The sequence below is a fragment of the Natator depressus genome, chromosome 2, assembly GCF_965152275.1.
Source record: "Natator depressus isolate rNatDep1 chromosome 2, rNatDep2.hap1, whole genome shotgun sequence".
NCBI lineage: Eukaryota > Metazoa > Chordata > Testudines > Cheloniidae > Natator > Natator depressus.
Genome location: NC_134235.1, coordinates 262052992 through 262070864, shown reverse-complemented (window position 1 = coordinate 262070864; position 17873 = coordinate 262052992). Strand labels below are relative to the sequence as shown.

The following is a 17873-nucleotide window of genomic DNA, read 5'->3' as shown; positions in this document are numbered from 1 at the left end:
AGTGGGCACCGTCAGGGTGTGCATTAGTTGGCTGCTGGGCCACTTATCCGGTGGCCTTTCCAGTACGTATGTCACCACCGCCTGACACTTTGCTGTCACTTAGCCAAGAGATGCCTATTTAACCCCTTTTGTCTCTCCTCCTAATGCCTCACTAGTGCAAGGCTCAGGGACACTAACCCACCTCAGTCTAGCATCTTCCCCACCCCGGCATCGCGGCTTGTAAGCAGAGGAGACAGAGTACGAAAGGTGAAAAAAGTTCGGCGTCATCACATTCCTCTGGCCTGACCAGAGTGTCTGTCTCCTGGAGCCTGCTCCTGCGATTTCAGGGACGTCAGGGTCTCAGATGCTCTTAGGGTTGGGTTTGCTAGATTGTCAGCTCCTTAGGGCAGGGGCTGCTTTTGCTTGGGTCTTGTACAGCACTGCTTGCCTCGTTGGCACGTAACAGTTAGCACCAGAGTCTGGTCCCCTCACTCTCACTGACCAGTCACTCTCGCCTCCAGTGGACCCCATAGGGCCACTCCTGGAATGAAGTGCTACCCTACAGAACCCAGCCCATAATGCAGAGCTCTCACACCAACCCCAGTGTTCCCAGCACTCATGTTGTAGCCTATCTGATCACATATGCAAATCTCTGCCTCCTGATTGGATCATGAGAGACAAAGAATAGCTTTTCCTGGACCTCTAACTCCACCCACATCTCTGGTCTAGACTGTAAATGTTTATTGGGGTGGGCTGGGGGGATGATTTGGGTCTCATAGTCCCGAGTCCCTAGACATACCCAGATACGTGTGTTGGAGACATTAAGGATGATGTAACTGTTGACACAGACTCCAGGGTTCAGCAAACAGCAAGACTTGTTGTTCCTGGAGGTAATTATTAACACTGACTTCATGCTGGTCAATATTTACAGTACGTCTCAGGTCAATGACATTGATGTTCACCTGGGAAGCCAGCAGGCCAGCTTCAGAGCTTCGGGTCATGGGGCGGGGGCCGTGTTTGCACTACCTTTGGTTTTTAATTAAGTGCCCTGCATTACAAAGCTGTAAAGTTGCAAAGATGTAAATCTAGGGTAACTCCACTTAATCCAATGATGACTCCAGATTTACCCTGGGGTAACGAAAGTCACTCATGATAATAGCGTTACTCCGGATTGACACCAGTATAACTGGGATTATAGTCTGGCCCCCTATGGACTTGATATCTATCGAAATGAAGACTCGCTGAGCTATCTTCCCTCTGCGGCCCTGCAGTCCTGCCCCAGAGGGAACTGGGGTTTATCTGTTTAGTTAGCTATCTCTTTATTTATTCCCTTCTCTAGAAGGGAAGAAGGCAGGTTCGTGCACCTCCGTCCGGGGAACCCAGTGCCCCTGGAACTGGGACTGAAGCCAGGGGGATCCAGAAAAGACAGCATTTCTTAGCACTGCACCTAAAGGAGACTCTCCATCATAAGCTGGTTCTAGGTCGTGTTTACGTGCCCCGAATCAGCCCTCCAGCCCCTGTTCCAGCTGTCTCGCTGCCAGAGGGGACCACAATGCAGCTTGTGCTCTCAGGAGGGACAGCAGGGATGGCCAGTAGGAAGCCCCCTGGTAAAATGCAGCCTAGGGCCAATGGAGGCTACAGGCCCCAGCCTGCAATGCTCCGGCATGATGTGTGCAGCCGTAGCTTAGCTCCGTCGGCTGAGTCCTGTAGCTCCTGGGGAGTTCCCAGCCCTCAGTCTGAGTGACGCTGAGTCCGAGAATCACCCGGCTGGTCTCTGCCTCTCCCCTCCCTGCCTCTTACCTTGAGGGACTCTAGAGGGCTGTAGCAGCCCGAGCAGGGCAGCCGGGGTCGCTTGGGTTTTAGTGTGCACGGCTGAGTTCCTTCAACTGCCCTCCTGCCTCGCCCTGGTAGAGCAGGCCCCTGTGCGAGGAGAGAGTCGGCATGGGGCCTCGTTCTCGCTGCGTCGGGCCCCGCTGCCAGTGAGAAGCGCAGACGGGGCACATCTCGCCCCTGGGCTGGCCTAGCCACACTGAGCTCCCAGCTTCCCGGGGGGGCGTCATGCGCTGCCGTGGGAGACTCACTAACGCCAGTGCTGAGACCGCAGAGCAGAAGGGAGCTGTGGGTTGGGAGTGCTGCAGGGAGGTGACGGACTGTAACGCACCATGGGCAGCAGGTATCCATGGGCAGGGCGGCTAAGCCTCCCCTGTTCTGCCCCAAGGCCCTGCCTCCCTCCCTCTTTCCCCTGAAGCTGGTGGGGGCTCAGCTTCAGCCAGTGGCCTGGAGCTCAGGCCCGCCAGCAGCCAGGGCCTGGGGCCACCCTGGGAAGCTCGGGCCAGCCTGGGGGTCAGGCCAGCGGCCCCGGGGCAGCACTTGGGCCATCCTGGAGGTCAGGCCAGTGGCTTGGCCCGGTGCTCGGGCCAGCGGCTCAGCCCAGGGATTGGGCCAACAGCTCAGCCCGGTGATGGGGAGGGCTGGCATGGCTCGGGCAGGCTGGCCCGCAGCTCAGGGCGGGGCAGGGCTTGGGGCTCCTCTGGCTCTGGGGGGGGTTTGGGGGCTCCAGTAGCCGGGGGTGCTCAGGGCTCCTCTGGCCACAGGGAGGGTGCAGCTGGAAGGGGTGGGGCCAGCAGGTCAGCCTCCCCGAAACGGGGGTTCACCCGCCCATGTAACGCACTAATGAAAACCCGCAGCAGGCAGGGGCACAGGGACCTTGCAAGCCCTGGTTAGTACGGGTGCAGAGGCAGGGGCTGGCTGGTGATCAGCAATGGAGCCTCTGGCATCTAAGGGCGTGTCTACCCAGCAGCTAAACACCCATGGCTGGCCCGTGCCAGCCGACTCGGGCTTGTAGGGCTCGGGCTGCAGGGCTGTTTCACAGCTGTGTAGACGTCTGGGCGGGTTCCCGAGCTTGGGCTGCAGCCTGAGCCCAGATGTCCACACAGCAATGAAACAGCCCAGGCCCCTCGAGCCCAAGTCAGCTGGCACGGGCCAGCCGCAGGTGTTTCTTTGCTGTGTAGACACACCCTAAGCTGAGCATGCCCTCTGCAGTGTGTAGTGCCCTTCCTTCCGAAGCTCCCTTTCCCCTCAGTAACGCCCTTCCCCTCTCCCTGAGCATGGGCGCTGGCTGCCCCGGCCTCCCAAGGACAACCAATACATCAGCTCCCCCGGGCCCTCTCGCTCAGGCCGTGGAGTTTCAGTGCTTGTTAGCCGGGCGGTGGGTAAATGACAATTCTTTTAGAAAATTCATGACAGCGTAAGAGGCAAAATATTGAATTCCCCCGAGTTTGCACACAATGAATTTCGCAACTAAATTCAGAGAGACAAGGTGGGGGAGGTGATATCTTTTCCTGGACCAATTTCTGTCAGTGAGAGAAACGAGCTTTCCACCTTAAACAGAGCTCTTAGCGCTTCTCTCTTGTTTACACAGAGCTCGCGCAACAGAAGTTGGTCCAGAAAAGACACCACTTCACTCACCTGGTCTCTCTAATACCCAGGTCCAGCACGGCTACAACAGCTGAATTAAGTCAGTCTCAAGGCTGGAGTGAAGTTCACAAGTAACGCTGGTCAGTTTTGAGTCGCCTTACTAGTAAAACTAATTCCAGCCTTGAAACTGACTAGCTAAGAGAACTGTTTGTATTAAGGACTCTGTGGTAGACCTTTTCTTTAAAAAAAAATATTGGAAAGATCACTGTCTGGGGGCATGGCCACGATTTCTGGGCCCTCCGTGACATGGTGATTTGCACAGGGCCCTGCTCATTAGTTAACATGAAGCTCACAGCTTCCACCCTCCTCTCCTCTTACTGTACCTGGAGGCTCACATTGGAGGGTGAAGCAAGAAGAGTCATATAGCCGTAGTTGTAAGGTGAGTGCCCTGGAGGATTCAATCTGGATCTGGGTCGCGGTTGCGGACGTCTCTCAGCTTCCCTCCTGGTTCTCACTTCTGAATCCTGGACCTGCAGAAGGACAGTGTTAGCGCCACACTGCAGTGTGATCTCTGGGTAACGGGGGGCCCATGGGACAGCACAGGTCTGGGTGGGGCGGTGAGCTCTGCTTCGGGCAGCAGGCCCCCCGCTGAGTTCATTTCAGGCTGCAGAAGTGTCCCACTGCCAGGAACTCAGTTGGTAACACAGAGCTCGGGCCCCATCGCGGGATGGCTAAGGGCTGAGTTTGCCATTAAATCTCCACTGATGCCTGAATGGGGCTTTCCCTTCCCTGTGCTGACACTCCAGACCTCTCAGCAGTGCGCCAGGAACTGAGAGCAGTGATGGAGACACCTCTCCCCTCTGCTCTGGGAGCTCTCCTGGAACCTCAACATCAGCTCCAGCTTCCCACAGTGTCCTGCAATGGTCCTTTCCGTGGCTTCCCGGTGAGCTTTACTTTTGGCTAACACTGCGAGTGGTGCAGAGAGCAAACAGAAGGAAGTGGGGATGCTGTCTAACAGGTGGCCAGCAGACCAAGGTCCAATGAAGTGAGCTGTAGCTCACGAAAGCTTATGCTCAAATAAATTTGTTAGTCTCTAAGGTGCCACAAGTCCTCCTTTTCTCAAGGCAGCAGGCTAATTCACTCGCGTGTTAATTTAGTTCAAAGGTCGCGGAAATGATATTGTCTTGACTTATCTGTAACCTGTCGAATGCTATCAGTTTACATTAGGTTTGACCCTAGATCAAAGGCTGTATTAGCATTTAGATGAGAATGTACTTGGTGTGTCAACTTTCTGAAAAACCAGTGAATGTTACCTGTATGGCTTTCTCGTACCTATTTTTATTATAATGTGACAATTTCCTTATGTATATCACTAACCAAATTACTCCTCAAAGGAATCTTTTGAACGCTGAGGAAGGGTTTAAGGACTTTAACAAGCAAATGCTAATGTCAAAGCAAGTGGTCACTGATGTGGCGACCTGAGGTCATGGACTCCATCTGCGTCCTTCATCAAAGGAAGCGCCCATGTAGGTGAAAAGCCAGCGTGTCTTCTGTGAGCAGGATCTATAAATACTGATTCAAGGGCATGATCCGGCATCTCTGGACAAATGGATTCTGATAGAGGGAATCCTGAGTGATTGGACAGAGGTCCCCAAAAACCAATTTGGGTAACCCTGAGAGACTTAAGGTGAACTAGCAGGGATCTCTGCTATCATTTGGACTTACAAACTCTGACTCAGCGGTTATGTATTTTACCTGCTTTACCCTCTCAGTAACTCTCGTTCCTTTTCTTAGCTAATAAATATTTAATTTACTAGAGAAATTAGCTACAGAATTGTCTTTGGTGTGAGATCCTGAGCATCCATTGACTGGGTGAGTGACTGGCCTTTGGGATCGGGACGGAAGTGACCTGATGCATGGTGATTTTTGGTTTATGTGACCTTTATCACTAAGTCCAGTTTGTCTGGGTGGTAAGGTTGGCTGGAGAGCCTAAAAGGGCCTGTCTATGGCTCCAAGGGAAGATTAATAGGGTGATCCAGGAGCCCATGTCGGTCACTGGCTTGGTGACTTCTAATTATAGAACACACCACCAGTTTGGGGTGTCTGCCCTGTCTTCTGACAGTCTGACCTGAGACTGGCACTCACAGCTGTGAGCCCCTCCAGACAGCGTGACAGAAGGGACAGGGTCTGTGGAAGGACAGGATGGGGGCTGTCATGCATGACAGGAACATCGCAGCGGGAAGGGGGAACTAGGAGCTTGCAAGGCCTGGTGGAGATGGATCTGGCTAGTGATCAGCTAAGAGCCTCCTGGCGCCTGAGACGAAGCGCTCCCTCTGCATCCTGGCCTGGCCTCAGTCAGGCTGCGCCAATAACTTGAGTCCGTTTCCCTGTCGCACGCCACGAAATATCGTGCTTGGTTTGCTCCATGGTGATGGAGCTGTGCCCTGTGCCCTTCCTGCCGAGCCACCGTTTCCCCTCAGTAACTCCCCGCCCCTCTCCCGGAGCGTGGGCTGGACAGCTGGGGTTCATCCCCCCTTTCTTAATCTGGTGCTCCCGGGGTCCAGCTTCTCCCCCACCAAGGGTTGCCAGGTGTCCGGTTTTCGACCGGAACGTCTGGTTGAAAAGGGAAACTGGCAGCATCCAGTCAGCACAGCAGAGCGGACGCTAAAGGTCTGGTTACCTGCAGAAACGGGCTGCTGCCACCCGGGGACGGGAAGAGCAGCGGCTGCTTCTGGAGCCTGGCGGAGCAGCTCTGCTTAGCAGCCTCTTCCCGCCCCGCCAGCCTGATGGAGAGAACTGGCTGCTCCAGGACCAGGCTCCAAAGCAGGTACCGGCGCTGTCCAGGGGGGCAGGGGAGTAACCTGTCTGGCCCCCACCCCGCTGTGCCCTGATTTCCCCTTCCCAGCCCCTTGCTCCAGGGACCCCATGCCCCGATTGCCCCACCCCAGCCCCTCACTCCAGGGACCGACCCATCCGCCTCACTGTGCCCCGATTTCCCCACCCCAGCCCCTCACTCCAGGGACCGACCCATCCGCCTCACTGTGCCCCGATTTCCCCACCCCAGCCCCTCACTCCAGGGACCGACCCATCCGCCTCACTGTGCCTCGATTGCCCCACCCCAGCCCCTCACTCCAGGGACCGACCCATCCGCCTCACTGTGCCCCGATTTCCCCACCCCAGCCCCTCACTCCAGGGACCGACCCATCCTCCTCACTGTGCCCCGATTTCCCCACCCCAGCCCCTCACTCCAGGGACCGACCCATCCGCCTCACTGTGCCCCGCTTGCCCCACCCCATCCCCTCACTCCAGGGACCGACCCATCCGCCTCACTGTGCCCCGCTTGCCCCACCCCAGCCCCTCACTCCAGGGACCGACCCATCCGCCTCGCTGTGCCCCGCTTGCCCCACCCTAGCCCCTCACTCCAGGGACCGACCCATCCGCCTCGCTGTGCCCCGCTTGCCCCACCCCAGCCCCTCACTCCAGGGACCGACCCATCCGCCTCGCTGTGCCCCGCTTGCCCCACCCCAGCCCCTCACTCCAGGGACCGACCCATCCGCCTCGCTGTGCCCCGATTTCCCCACCCCAGCCCCTCACTCCAGGGACCGACCCATCCGCCTCACTGTGCCCCGCTTGCCCCACCCCATCCCCTCACTCCAGGGACCGACCCATCCGCCTCACTGTGCCCCGATTTCCCCACCCCAGCCCCTCACTCCAGGGACCGACCCATCCGCCTCACTGTGCCCCGATTTCCCCACCCCAGCCCCTCACTCCAGGGACCGACCCATCCACCTCACTGTGCCCCGATTTCCCCACCCCAGCCCCTCACTCCAGGAACCGACCCATCCGCCTCACTGTGCCCTGCTTGCCACACCCCATCCCCTCACTCCAGGGACCAACCCATCCGCCTCACTGTGCCCCGATTTCCCCACCCCAGCCCCTCACTCCAGGGACCGACCCATCCGCCTCACTGTGCCCCGCTTGCCCCACCCCAGCCCCTCACTCCAGGGACCGACCCATCCGCCTCACTGTGCCCCGATTTCCCCACCCTAGCCCCTCACTCCAGGGACCGACCCATCCGCCTCACTGTGCCCCGATTGCCCCACCCCAGCCCCTCACTCCAGGGACCGACCCATCCGCCTCACTGTGCCCCGATTGCCCCACCCCAGCCCCTCACTCCAGGGACCGACCCATCCGCCTCACTGTGCCCCGCTTGCCCCACCCCAGCCCCTCACTCCAGGGACCGACCCATCCGCCTCACTGTGCCCCGATTTCCCCACCCCAGCCCCTCACTCCAGGGACCGACCCATCCGTCTCACTGTGCCCCGATTTCCCCACCCCAGCCCCTCACTCCAGGGACCGACCCATCCGCCTCACTGTGCCGCGATTTCCCCACCCCAGCCCCTCACTCCAGGGACCGACCCCTGCCGTGCCCCGCTGTGCCCCAACTGGTCAAGCTCCACGTCAGCTCCTCCCAACCCAGCTCTGCAGGCAGCAGGTGAGTCCCCGGGGGGTGGGGGAGCAACCGGCGGGGATGGAGAGCAAGCGAGGGGGGGGAGACATGTGAGACAGGGGGCGGGGCCTCAGAGGAAGATCTGCGTGGGGCATTGAGTCCCCAGGGGTGGGGCCTTGGGGGAAGAGGCGGGGCGGGGCATTCGGTTTTCAGGGATCAGAAAGTTGGCAACCCTACCTCCACCTTGGCAGGCCTTAGAAAAGTCACGTCCTCGCGTAGAGGAATCATGAAGCCTGGTCTCCAGGTAGGTCTGGGTCTGGGTCTGGGTCTGGGTCTGGGTCGCCGCTGCTTCTCCACTTGTCTCCTGGCTCTCACTGGTGTATCTGGCTGCAGAGAGAGGACGGGAGCTGAGAGCCGGCTCTGGGCTCGGCGACAGTATGCATTGCCTCAGCACCAGCGTCAGGACCTGCCCGGGCAGGACGGGGCCAGGGCTGGGGGCCGTGGCCTGTGGAGGGCAGAGAGGTCCCTGGGCAGCTCAGAGTTGAAGGACAGTGAAGCTGGGCGAGCGATGCTGGACGCACACAGGTCAGTCCCCTCGAGGGCAGCTGGGCTCTCTGCAGCCTGACCGGGGAAGGCCCTTCCCCGTGCTCCCGCTGACACCGGCTAGGAAGGGGCGGGCGGATCAAAGCACCCACGCAGCCAGTCAGTGTGCGGCAGGCTAGTGCGCTGTGAATGCACACCCCGGCGTGCCACACGCTGGCTCGCCGTGTGGACAAGCCCTGAGCCAAGGGGCAGATGCAGCTTCCCCCGGTGATGCAGCCGCACTGGGGTTGTGACAATCTATCGCGCTGTCTCCCTGAGCCTCGCCGTGGCTTCTGGCCCTTGGCGCTCCACACGCCGCACGGGCACCCATGGGAGAGCCCCCCGTGACAGTCGGGACAGGCGAGCACAGAGAGAAGGACAAAGAGTGACACCCTAGAAAGCCCTGCAGAAGGAGAGGAGCCCGCAGCGCCCTGCAGGGGAATAGCAGCGCCCTGGTGGGGACGAGCAGCACAGGTGGGAATGGGCAGGGCTGGATTAACGCAGGGGCTTTAGGGGCTACAACCCAGGGCCTCGGGCTAAGGGGGGCCCCACAAAAATAAATCCACAATTATATACAATTCAGTGGTCACCAACCCATCGATTGCGATCAGCTGGTCGATCCTGGAGCCTCTGCCAGCCGATCGCGATCTCTGGGCTGCTAAAAGTCCAGCGGCGCAGCAGGGCTCAGGCAGGCTGCCTGCATGCCGTGGCCCCATGCTGCTCCCGGAAGCAGCCGGCTACTGGCGTGTCTCTGCAGCCCCTGGCGGGTGGGGGAGGCTCCGCGCTGCCCCCACCCCCAACACCATCCCCACAGTTCCAGCCAATGGGAGCTCTGGGGGCCCCTCCCCCAGGGGCGCGCAGAGACATGCCAGAAGCCAGCCGCTTCCGGGAGCGACGTGGGGCTATGGCAGGCAGCCGGCCTGCCTGTGTCCTGCTGCACCGCTGGCCATGAGTTGCCTGTGGTAAGCGCCTCCTGGCCAGAGCCTGCACATCTCACCCCCTCCCTCACGCCAACCCCCTGCCCCAGGTCAGAACCCCCTCCTGCACCCAAACTCCCTCCCAGACCCCACACCCCCTCCTCCACCCCAACCCCCTGCCCCAGGTCAAAACCCCCTCCTGCACCCAAACTCCCTCCCAGAGCCCACACCCCCTCCTGCAGCCCAACCCCCTGCCCCAGGTCAGAACCCCCTCCTGCACCCAAACTCCCTCCCAGAGCCCACACCCCCTCCTGCAACCCAACCCCCTGCCCCAGGTCAGAACCTCCTCCTGCACCCAAACTCCCTCCCAGAGCCCACACCGCCTCCTCCACCCCAACCCCCTGCCCCAGGTCAAAACCCCCTCCTGCACCCAAACTCCCTCCCAGAGCCCACACCCCCTCCTGCAGCCCAACCCCCTGCCCCAGGTCAGAACCCCCTCCTGCACCCAAACTTCCTCCCAGAGCCCACACCCCCTCCTCCACCCCAACCCCCTGCCCCAGGTCAAAACCCCCTCCTGCACCCAAACTCCCTCCCAGAGTCCACACCCCCTCCTGCAGCCCAACCCCCTGCCCCAGGTCAGAATCCCTTCCTGCACCCAAACTCCCTCCCAGACCCCACACCCCCTCCTGCAGCCCAACCCCCTGCCCCAGGTCAGAACCCCCTCCTGCACCCAAACTCCCTCCCAGAGCCCACACCCCCTCCTGCAGCCCAACCCCCTGCCCTAGGTCAGAACCCCCTCCTGCACCCAAACTCCCTCCCAGAGCCCACACCCCCTCCTGCAGCCCAACCCCCTGCCCCAGGTCAGAACCTCCTCCTGCACCCAAACTCCCTCCCAGAGCCCACACCGCCTCCTCCACCCCAACCCCCTGCCCCAGGTCAGAACCCCCTCCTGCACCCAAACTCCCTCCCAGACCCCACACCCCCTCCTCCACCCCAACCCCCTGCCCCAGGTCAAAACCCCCTCCTGCACCCAAACTCCCTCCCAGAGCCCACTCCCCCTCCTGCAGCCCAACCCCCTGCCCCAGGTCAGAACCCCCTCCTGCATCCAAACTCCCTCCCAGAGCCCACACCCCCTCCTGCAGCCCAACCCCCTGCCCCAGGTCAGAACCCCCTCTTGCACCCAAACTCCCTCCCAGAGCCCACACCCCCTCCTGCAGCCCAACCCCCTGCCCCAGGTCAGAACCCCCTCCTGCACCCAAACTCCCTCCCAGAGCCCACACCCCCTCCTCCACCCCAACCCCCTGCCCCAGGTCAAAACCCCCTCCTGCACCCAAACTCCCTCCCAGAGTCCACACCCCCTCCTGCAGCCCAACCCCCTGCCCCAGGTCAGAACCCCCTCCTGCATCCAAACTCCCTCCCAGAGCCCACACCCCCTCCTCCACCCCAACCCCCTGCCCCAGGTCAGAACCCCCTCCTGCACCCAAACTCCCTCCCAGAGCCCACACCCCCTCCTGCAGCCCAACCCCCTGCCCCAGGTCAGAACCCCCTCCTGCATCCAAACTCCCTCCCAGACCCCACACCCCCTCCTGCAGCCCAACCCCCTGCCCCAGGTCAGAACCCCCTCCTGCACCCAAACTCCCTCCCAGACCCCACACCCCCTCCTGCAGCCCAACCCCCTGCCCCAGGTCAGAACCCCCTCCTGCACCCAAACTCCCTCCCAGAGCCCACACCCCCTCCTCCACCCCAACCCCCTGCCCCAGGTCAAAACCCCCTCCTGCACCCAAACTCCCTCCCAGAGCCCACACCCCCTCCTGCAGCCCAACCCCCTGCCCCAGGTCAAAACCCCCTCCTGCACCCAAACTCCCTCCCAGAGCCCACACCCCCTCCTCCACCCCAACCCCCTGCCCCAGCCTGGAGCTCCCTCCAGCTCCCAAACTCCCTCCCAGAAAGAAACTAATATAACAGTGGTTCTAAGGTAAGCAGTAGGCTATTTTGAATTAACTTAACTATATGCTACATGTTTTCAGACTGAAATGTAACCACAGAATGGCTTTATGTTAATTAAAAGGCAAGTTGAGTCCAGCATTAATAGCCTTGATGCCAAAATTGTGATCATTTTGTTTTAAATTAGGAAAAAGACTTGTATACAGGGGCCCCACAAAATCTAATAGCCCCAGGCCCACAGGAGAGTTAATCCGGCCCTGGGAATGGGGGATTACAGTCAAGCCTTTCCACCTTAACTCTGACCTTGGGACACTGAACTATGCAGTCCCCTTGTTCTCTGTGTAAATTGTGTTTTGTACGGAAATGCTGCAATTACAACAACAATCCCAGCCCGCAAACACCCAACGTCTGCTTGGCCCTTCCTCGAGATGGTCTGGGAAGGGCTGGCTGGGTTGCTGAGCTGGACAGTGGAGACTGGCCGTTGCTGGCTGATTCTTCTGTCTTGCACCCCAGGTTCAGGCAGATTCCCCAGCTCAGTCTCCTGCTCTGACGGCACCAGGATGCAGTCTGGGCCGTTCCCAGTTAGATCCCTGTGTTTTATTACACGATTGTTAATCTGCAGCAGTGCTTCCCCATCCTCATCTGCCTTCCCTGGCCCAGCTGCTGTCTCTTACTAACCCATCTCTGGTACAGAACCTCTGGGGCCCATGTCTCTCTGGTGCCACCGTTGTTCCCTGCTCACCTTGGTCAGAGGAGAATAGCAGCCAGGACAGGGTTTGGAAGGTGAAGGTGTGCATTTTCTGTCCTCTCTCCTCACTCGCAGCGGATCCTGTGGGTGGAGAGAATTCGGCAGTTAGGGCCACGTCTCATTGCCAGAGTCTGCATTTTGCACCAGCTCCCTGCCCAGTCTCAGGAAACGCTCAGAGCAGGATCAGCTCCGTAGGGGCAGGGCTGGGGTGCATTCGCTGAGCTGGCTGGGCGCCCGAGGCTGGCATTGGCACCGCGGGGAGGTGGCAGAGCAGAAGGAAGAGCACAGGGTAACAGACGGTAGAAATGGAGAGCATGTAGTCCGTCCCCAGACACCAAGGCAGGGGTATTCTCTGCAGTCCCTGGCGCCTGTCTGAGTTACGGCAGCATGCCCGGGCTGCCCCATGGCCCACACGCCACCTGCAATCTTGCCGTGCTGCATACTGAGGCTCTGCCTCTGTGCGTCTCCTAGGCCAGGCCTTGCAAGGGCGTCCTCAGAAGGCAGCATTATGGCTGTCTCCCACAGGGCCTGCCTGGGGAAATCCTTCCCTGGGTGCACAGGGGCTAGGAAGGCCCCTTTATCGCACCGCACGGCGAGGCTCTCACCTCCGCTCTGTACGCTAGGGGCCTGTTGATCTTGGCCAGGTGACGTGTCCATGTCACTAGCTTTGGGGATTTTAATTTTATTTTCAAGTGTGGAGTTTGGGTTTCTGCTTTTCGGAAGAAATCCTCCCCAGCAGTGACAAAGAACAGGAGAAGGGGCGTGGAGTTCTCGGCCCTCTGGCCAGCCACCCAGACCAAGATATTTGTAGAGGGAGGTCTGGGGAGAAGACCCTGTTTTAGGTCCACCTCTGTCCACTTTTCTCTCTTTACTCCAGGCCACCCTTGGCCCACTCCATGAGTCCTCTCACTGCTTGATGTTCTCCCCTCGAAATGGCCACACACGATTAGTCCCCCTTTGATGTCACCTAGACAAGCTAGCCCCGTATGACACTTAACTCTCGCTCGGTGTGGAGGAGGGGAAAGGACTACGTGGCCTCCTGAGGGCCCGTCTAGCCCTACCTTTCTATGAGTCTGTGACATATTTTGTCATTTTCATCGTTCCTCATAAACCCGTCCCTGCAGCCCCTCAAGCCCTTCTCTGGCTTTTCGCTGAATTCTTCCCAGTTTGGTGAGGTCCTTTTGGACCTAAGGGACCCAGAACTGGACTCAGTACCCCTGGGGCACTCTCACCAGCGCTGTACTGACATCGCCTCATTGCTGTATGACACAATGCATCAGTGGACGCAACTCCTAGCCCACATCCTCTATGGTGGCCATCTGACAAGGCAGACCCATAGCCCAGCTGCTCTGCCCTAGTCTCCCCCCTAGGTCTCTGGCTACGGCTGTTTCTCCAGTCTTTCCCGCTATGTTTTGGGTTGTCACACCCCCCATGTCTTCACTTCCACTTTTCCAGGCTGAATTCCATTGTGTTATTTCTTGCCCTTGTTTTGAATTTCTCTCAGCAACTTTCTGTCATTTCTCTCTCCTCGTCAGTGTTTGCGACTCCTTCCAATTTAGTGTCCCGTGGCAATGTCGTGAACGGACTGGTCACACACCTTTCCAGGGCACTCAGCTGGCTCTTCAGTCAGACTGGACCTAACCCCGAACCCTGCCATGCCCACGAGATGCCTCTCCAACCCTTAGTACACCCGCCCTATCTCGTTACCCTCAATTTATGGTCTGCTCAGCTGATTTTCTGTCTATCAGATGCGTTACAGAAACTCGGAGAGAATTCATTCGACGCATTCCCTTCGTTCACTAGCGATGGATTTGATCTAGTGCAGCAATCATCAGCCTACATTGCTATGGCTTCTTCAGAAACCCCTCTGGCTCCACTGCCCCCCCTAGATACCTGCTGTCAGGGTTTGCAAGGTCTGGGCTAAGCCCCAGCCACTGAGCCGTCCCTGGCAATACCCCAGCTTAGTGTGCCAGACCCCCCAGGGTCACACTTTCCCACCAGGGCAAGGCCACGCCGCCTCAGCACCTCCTGCAGGGGCCTTTGGCTCCATCAGCTCCTGTTTCTCCCCACGGCTCTCCACCGCCAGTCCAACCGAGAGCAAAGCCCTGAGAGAGGCTGTTCCTCAGCAGGGAGCAATGCAACCGGGGGCACCTGCAGTGAGGTCAGGCAGCCTTTTCCAAACAAGGTTGTTTTTATTAGTTCCCTGGCGCACAGCTGAGGGGAAGGTAAATTCCAGACAGAGTCCATGTGGGTGGGAGCCAGAGCCCAAAACCCGCCCTCTCCTTGGAGCCCAGTTCCCTCTTCTTGGCCCTCTGTGCCTGCTCTCGTAAGACACTGTCCCCTGCCCGCTCTCCAGCCAGGGCCGTGTGCTCTGCTTCCCCGCAGGGAGCTGGGGAGAGGTAACTGGCTCTAGGAGTTCACGTGGGTCATTGAGGCTTCCATTGTCTCTGTAGGGTTTTCCATTCTGCTCAGCTGAGTCCAGGCCAGCCAGCCCTAGAGGCCCTACGTCTCAGACCCCTAGCCCTGATCTCCCACGGCCCAGGGAAAGCAGTAACTCCTTCCCCCGCAGGACGCGACCATGCAAAGCGGCTAGTCCAGAGTCACACTGATAGTTCATAAAAACATTACAGCAGATTCCCACTCTGAGCTCCCTGCCTCGCTTTCCTCTCAGTGGCAGCGCAGTGTGGAGACCCAGACAGCAGCTGAGGACGGATGTGCAGAGCTGGATGAGGAGACAGGGGGGTCACTAGCCAGCTGGCATGTGGCCCCAGCCTGGACTAGCAGGGGGGCTGCAGGTGAGGGCTGAGGTATGTGAGCTGTGGGTAGAACCTGGGAGTGTAAAAAGCCATTTGGGGAGCGGGAAAGAGGCTCCCTCAATCTCATTTTCCCCTCCCGCCGCTATCCGCCCTTCGCCAAGTCCCTGATGAAATGTTTGCCCATTGCACAAGCCCTGACCTGAGCAAGGGGGAGCTGGGATCTGCACAGTGCAGACCCCCGCAGTCACAAAAACATGTTTTCAGCAGGGCCTCCCCAGCTCAGCCAAGAGAGGGTGGGGAGGGGGAGGGGGCCATCAGCCAGGCAGCGGGTGAAGCACGTGGCTAACCCTTGATCGGGATGTTCTGTCCCACAGACGCTGTCAGCTCCATCCCTCCCCACCCCTGCACACCCGCCCAGCTCCATCCCTCGAGGGCCTGACTCGGTGGGACCGGGCCAGCCAGGGACCAGTCTGCAGCCGCACTCGACATGCCGCGGTGGCACAGCGGTAGGGTCGACACGACAACGACGGGAGGGGTTCTTCCCTCGCGGCAGGAAATCCACCGCTCTGAGAGCCGGGAGCGGGGTCAATGCACCAATTCTTCTGTCAGCCTGGTGCTGCCTACCTCGGGGCTGTCCCCTTAACTCGGCCATACGGGGCAGGGCCTGTTACACCGCTGTGAACAATACCGTTCGGTCAAGCTGACTTTGTAGTGGAGACTAGCCCTAAAACCTGCTTCCAAGGCATGGGCAGCGAGTCCCTCCCCTCACAGGGCCGCCTGGACAGATAGGGACCATGTGGGTCTCTCCCAAGGCCCATGGGCATTACGGTGGTTATTCGTTTAATCTGTGGTGCCTACAGCTCTGCCAGGCACTGCACAGAAAACTCCTAAGACACAGGCCCTGCCCCAAGGAGTGTCCCGTCTATGCCAAGGGCTCCCACACAAGGCCAGAATCCATACAGCTCTCCCACCTTCAGTGAAGCTGGGCCGGTTTACACCAGCGGAGGATTTGGCCGGTCCTCTCATGGACATCCCTTTTCAGCTGTGCGCTTTCTCAGCTGGAATAGGCAGCAGCCTGTGACCCACACAAAGCCAGGGAGCCGCAAACCACTGCCCGAGAACCACTAAGCCGGAGGTGGCGGGGGGGGACAGTGCCCAAGTGAGGGTGTAACAGTGTGAGGAGGGGAAGGGGACAGGTCCGGGGGTCCTCGAGTGAGGCAGACAGGGCTCCTGCTGGGTCCCACGTTTCTCTTACAGTGCCGGGGGAGCACGCTCCCTCTTTGCAAGGGCTGCTCATGGGAGTGACGCAAGCGAGGAGAAGGGCTTTGCGACCAGGCTGTGGGAGGACACTGGAAGGCCGGGGGAAGCATGGAGTGAGGGGTGAGAGAGGTCTCTGGAGGGCAGTGTCACTGGCTGACCGGACAAAACAGGGGGCAATTCCAGCCAAGACAAGGCCAGAGACACAGGCAGGGCTGTGTAGGGAGCGATGGGGCGACCATGGAAGAGACTCACGGCAAGGCGGGAGCTGCAGGAGTGTGAGGCTTTGGCCGCCACGTTTTGGGGGAGCTGGAAGGGGCAGGGATAGCGTCTGAAGGTCTCCAAGAGGAGGTGCCTTATTCTTTTCTTTTGTAATTTAAGCAGTTGAGCTGCTCCAATCAAATGCCTCCCAATGTCACCCCCTTCGTCCGTGCTTCTCCCCCCCAAGCTGACATCAGCTGCCCCATTCCTACTTTTACAAACGGCATTTTGCACTGTGCTCCCTCACCATCCCAGATCCCAGCTTGCACTCAGACCGGGAGCTCAGCAGAAAAGCGATGGACACAACCATCAGACCCTAGAGGATGTTGTCTGCAGTGCTGGGGTAGCCGTGTGGGTCCCAGGCTCAGAGAGAGACAAGGTGGGGCAGGTAACGGCTTTTACTAGCCCAGGTTCTGCTGGTGAGAGACAAGCTTTCCAGCCACACAGAGAGCTGTTGCTGCAGGTCTGCACCCAGAGCTCTGAGCGGCTCAAAAGCTTCTCTCTCACCGACAGAAGCTGGCCCAATAAGCAACATCACCTCGCCCACCTTTTCTCTCTGAAACCCTACAATAGAGAAGCAAATCACATAGTTAGTGACCAGGAAGGAGAAAGAGACACACACACACACACACACACACACACACAACAGCACCAAACACACACGCACACGAACTGCCAGTGGAATTATGGTGGGAGGTGACGGACGGCTTGATTGCCTTCCTGTGATGCTTCAAGTACTGCCCATTGCCACAGGCAGGACACTGGAGCAGCTGGATTAATTGTCTGAGCTGGTACAGCAAACCCTGTGTTCCTGGGGGGGCAGCATAAAGTCCTTTGGTTCAGGGAGGTCACAGTGCCGGCGAGAAGCGAGTGCCTGCGGGCTCAGGCCTGGGAGCACGGCTGCCTCTCGCTGGTTCCGAAGACAACCAGCACTGCGATCCAGGCCGTGTCTCGCCGCACCCAGAACCTCCGCTTCTTTTGAATAATGTCAAACCCAAATCCTCTGCGGGTCGATGGGTGTGGTTCCTGGTCCCCCTCTCCCACTGTCCCCCCGCCGCCCCCATCTCATTGCTCAAGCCTGCCCCTCCTCCACACTCTAGAAACCTCTTTCTCTCCTACCGCATCTTCCAGCTCCCTCGCATCCCCCAGGTCGGCCCCAGCCACCACCACGAGGGCGAGCACAGCCACTAAACCCGCCAGCAGCCAGAGCCTCATCCTGCACTGGGCTTGGTCCGCCTGCAGCTGCGGCTTCTCCTACAGCCTCACAGACTGTCCTGCTGGAGGGCAATGAGCTGTCGCCAATCCCCTCATGGACCTTGACTGTTGGATCCTAGCTCCCAGCAGCCAGCTCCCAGGCAACCTGCCTAACAGCTTGGGCTCCTGCCTGTCATTACACAATTACCTTCCTGCTCCGGATAGGCCGCTGACTCATCCAGCCGGCTCCCCCGCTAAGGGAGAGCCATTCCTGTGAGCGAGCCAGGGCAGAGCAGACTGAACAAACAGCCCGTTTCGGGAGAGAGATGGAAACAGAGTCAGCAGCTCCCCCAGGGCAGGGTGCGTGC

At 59.3% G+C, this 17873-nt stretch overlaps 1 protein-coding gene across 5 annotated transcripts in view; it reads right to left on the bottom strand.

Annotated features, from left to right (window-relative positions):
• LOC141981836 (uncharacterized) overlaps positions 1-17667 on the bottom strand; it is a 31399-nt gene extending 13732 nt beyond the window's left edge. The window contains exons 1-5 of one of the 5 annotated variants that reach the window (XM_074943471.1): positions 17431-17666; positions 12032-12118; positions 8084-8233; positions 3792-3926; positions 1780-1899 (exon numbers count right to left, since the gene is read on the bottom strand). In XM_074943471.1, the coding sequence (XP_074799572.1) occupies positions 1780-1899; positions 3792-3926; positions 8084-8233; positions 12032-12118; positions 17431-17526 (588 nt within the window). In that variant the 5' untranslated portion in view covers positions 17527-17666. Of the gene's footprint in view, positions 1-1779; positions 1900-3779; positions 3927-8083; positions 8234-12031; positions 12119-17430 lie in introns of all 5 variants that reach the window. The other 4 variants (XM_074943470.1, XM_074943475.1, XM_074943474.1 and 1 more) reach the window with 4 other exon arrangements.
• Between the last annotated feature and the right edge of the window lie 206 nt (positions 17668-17873).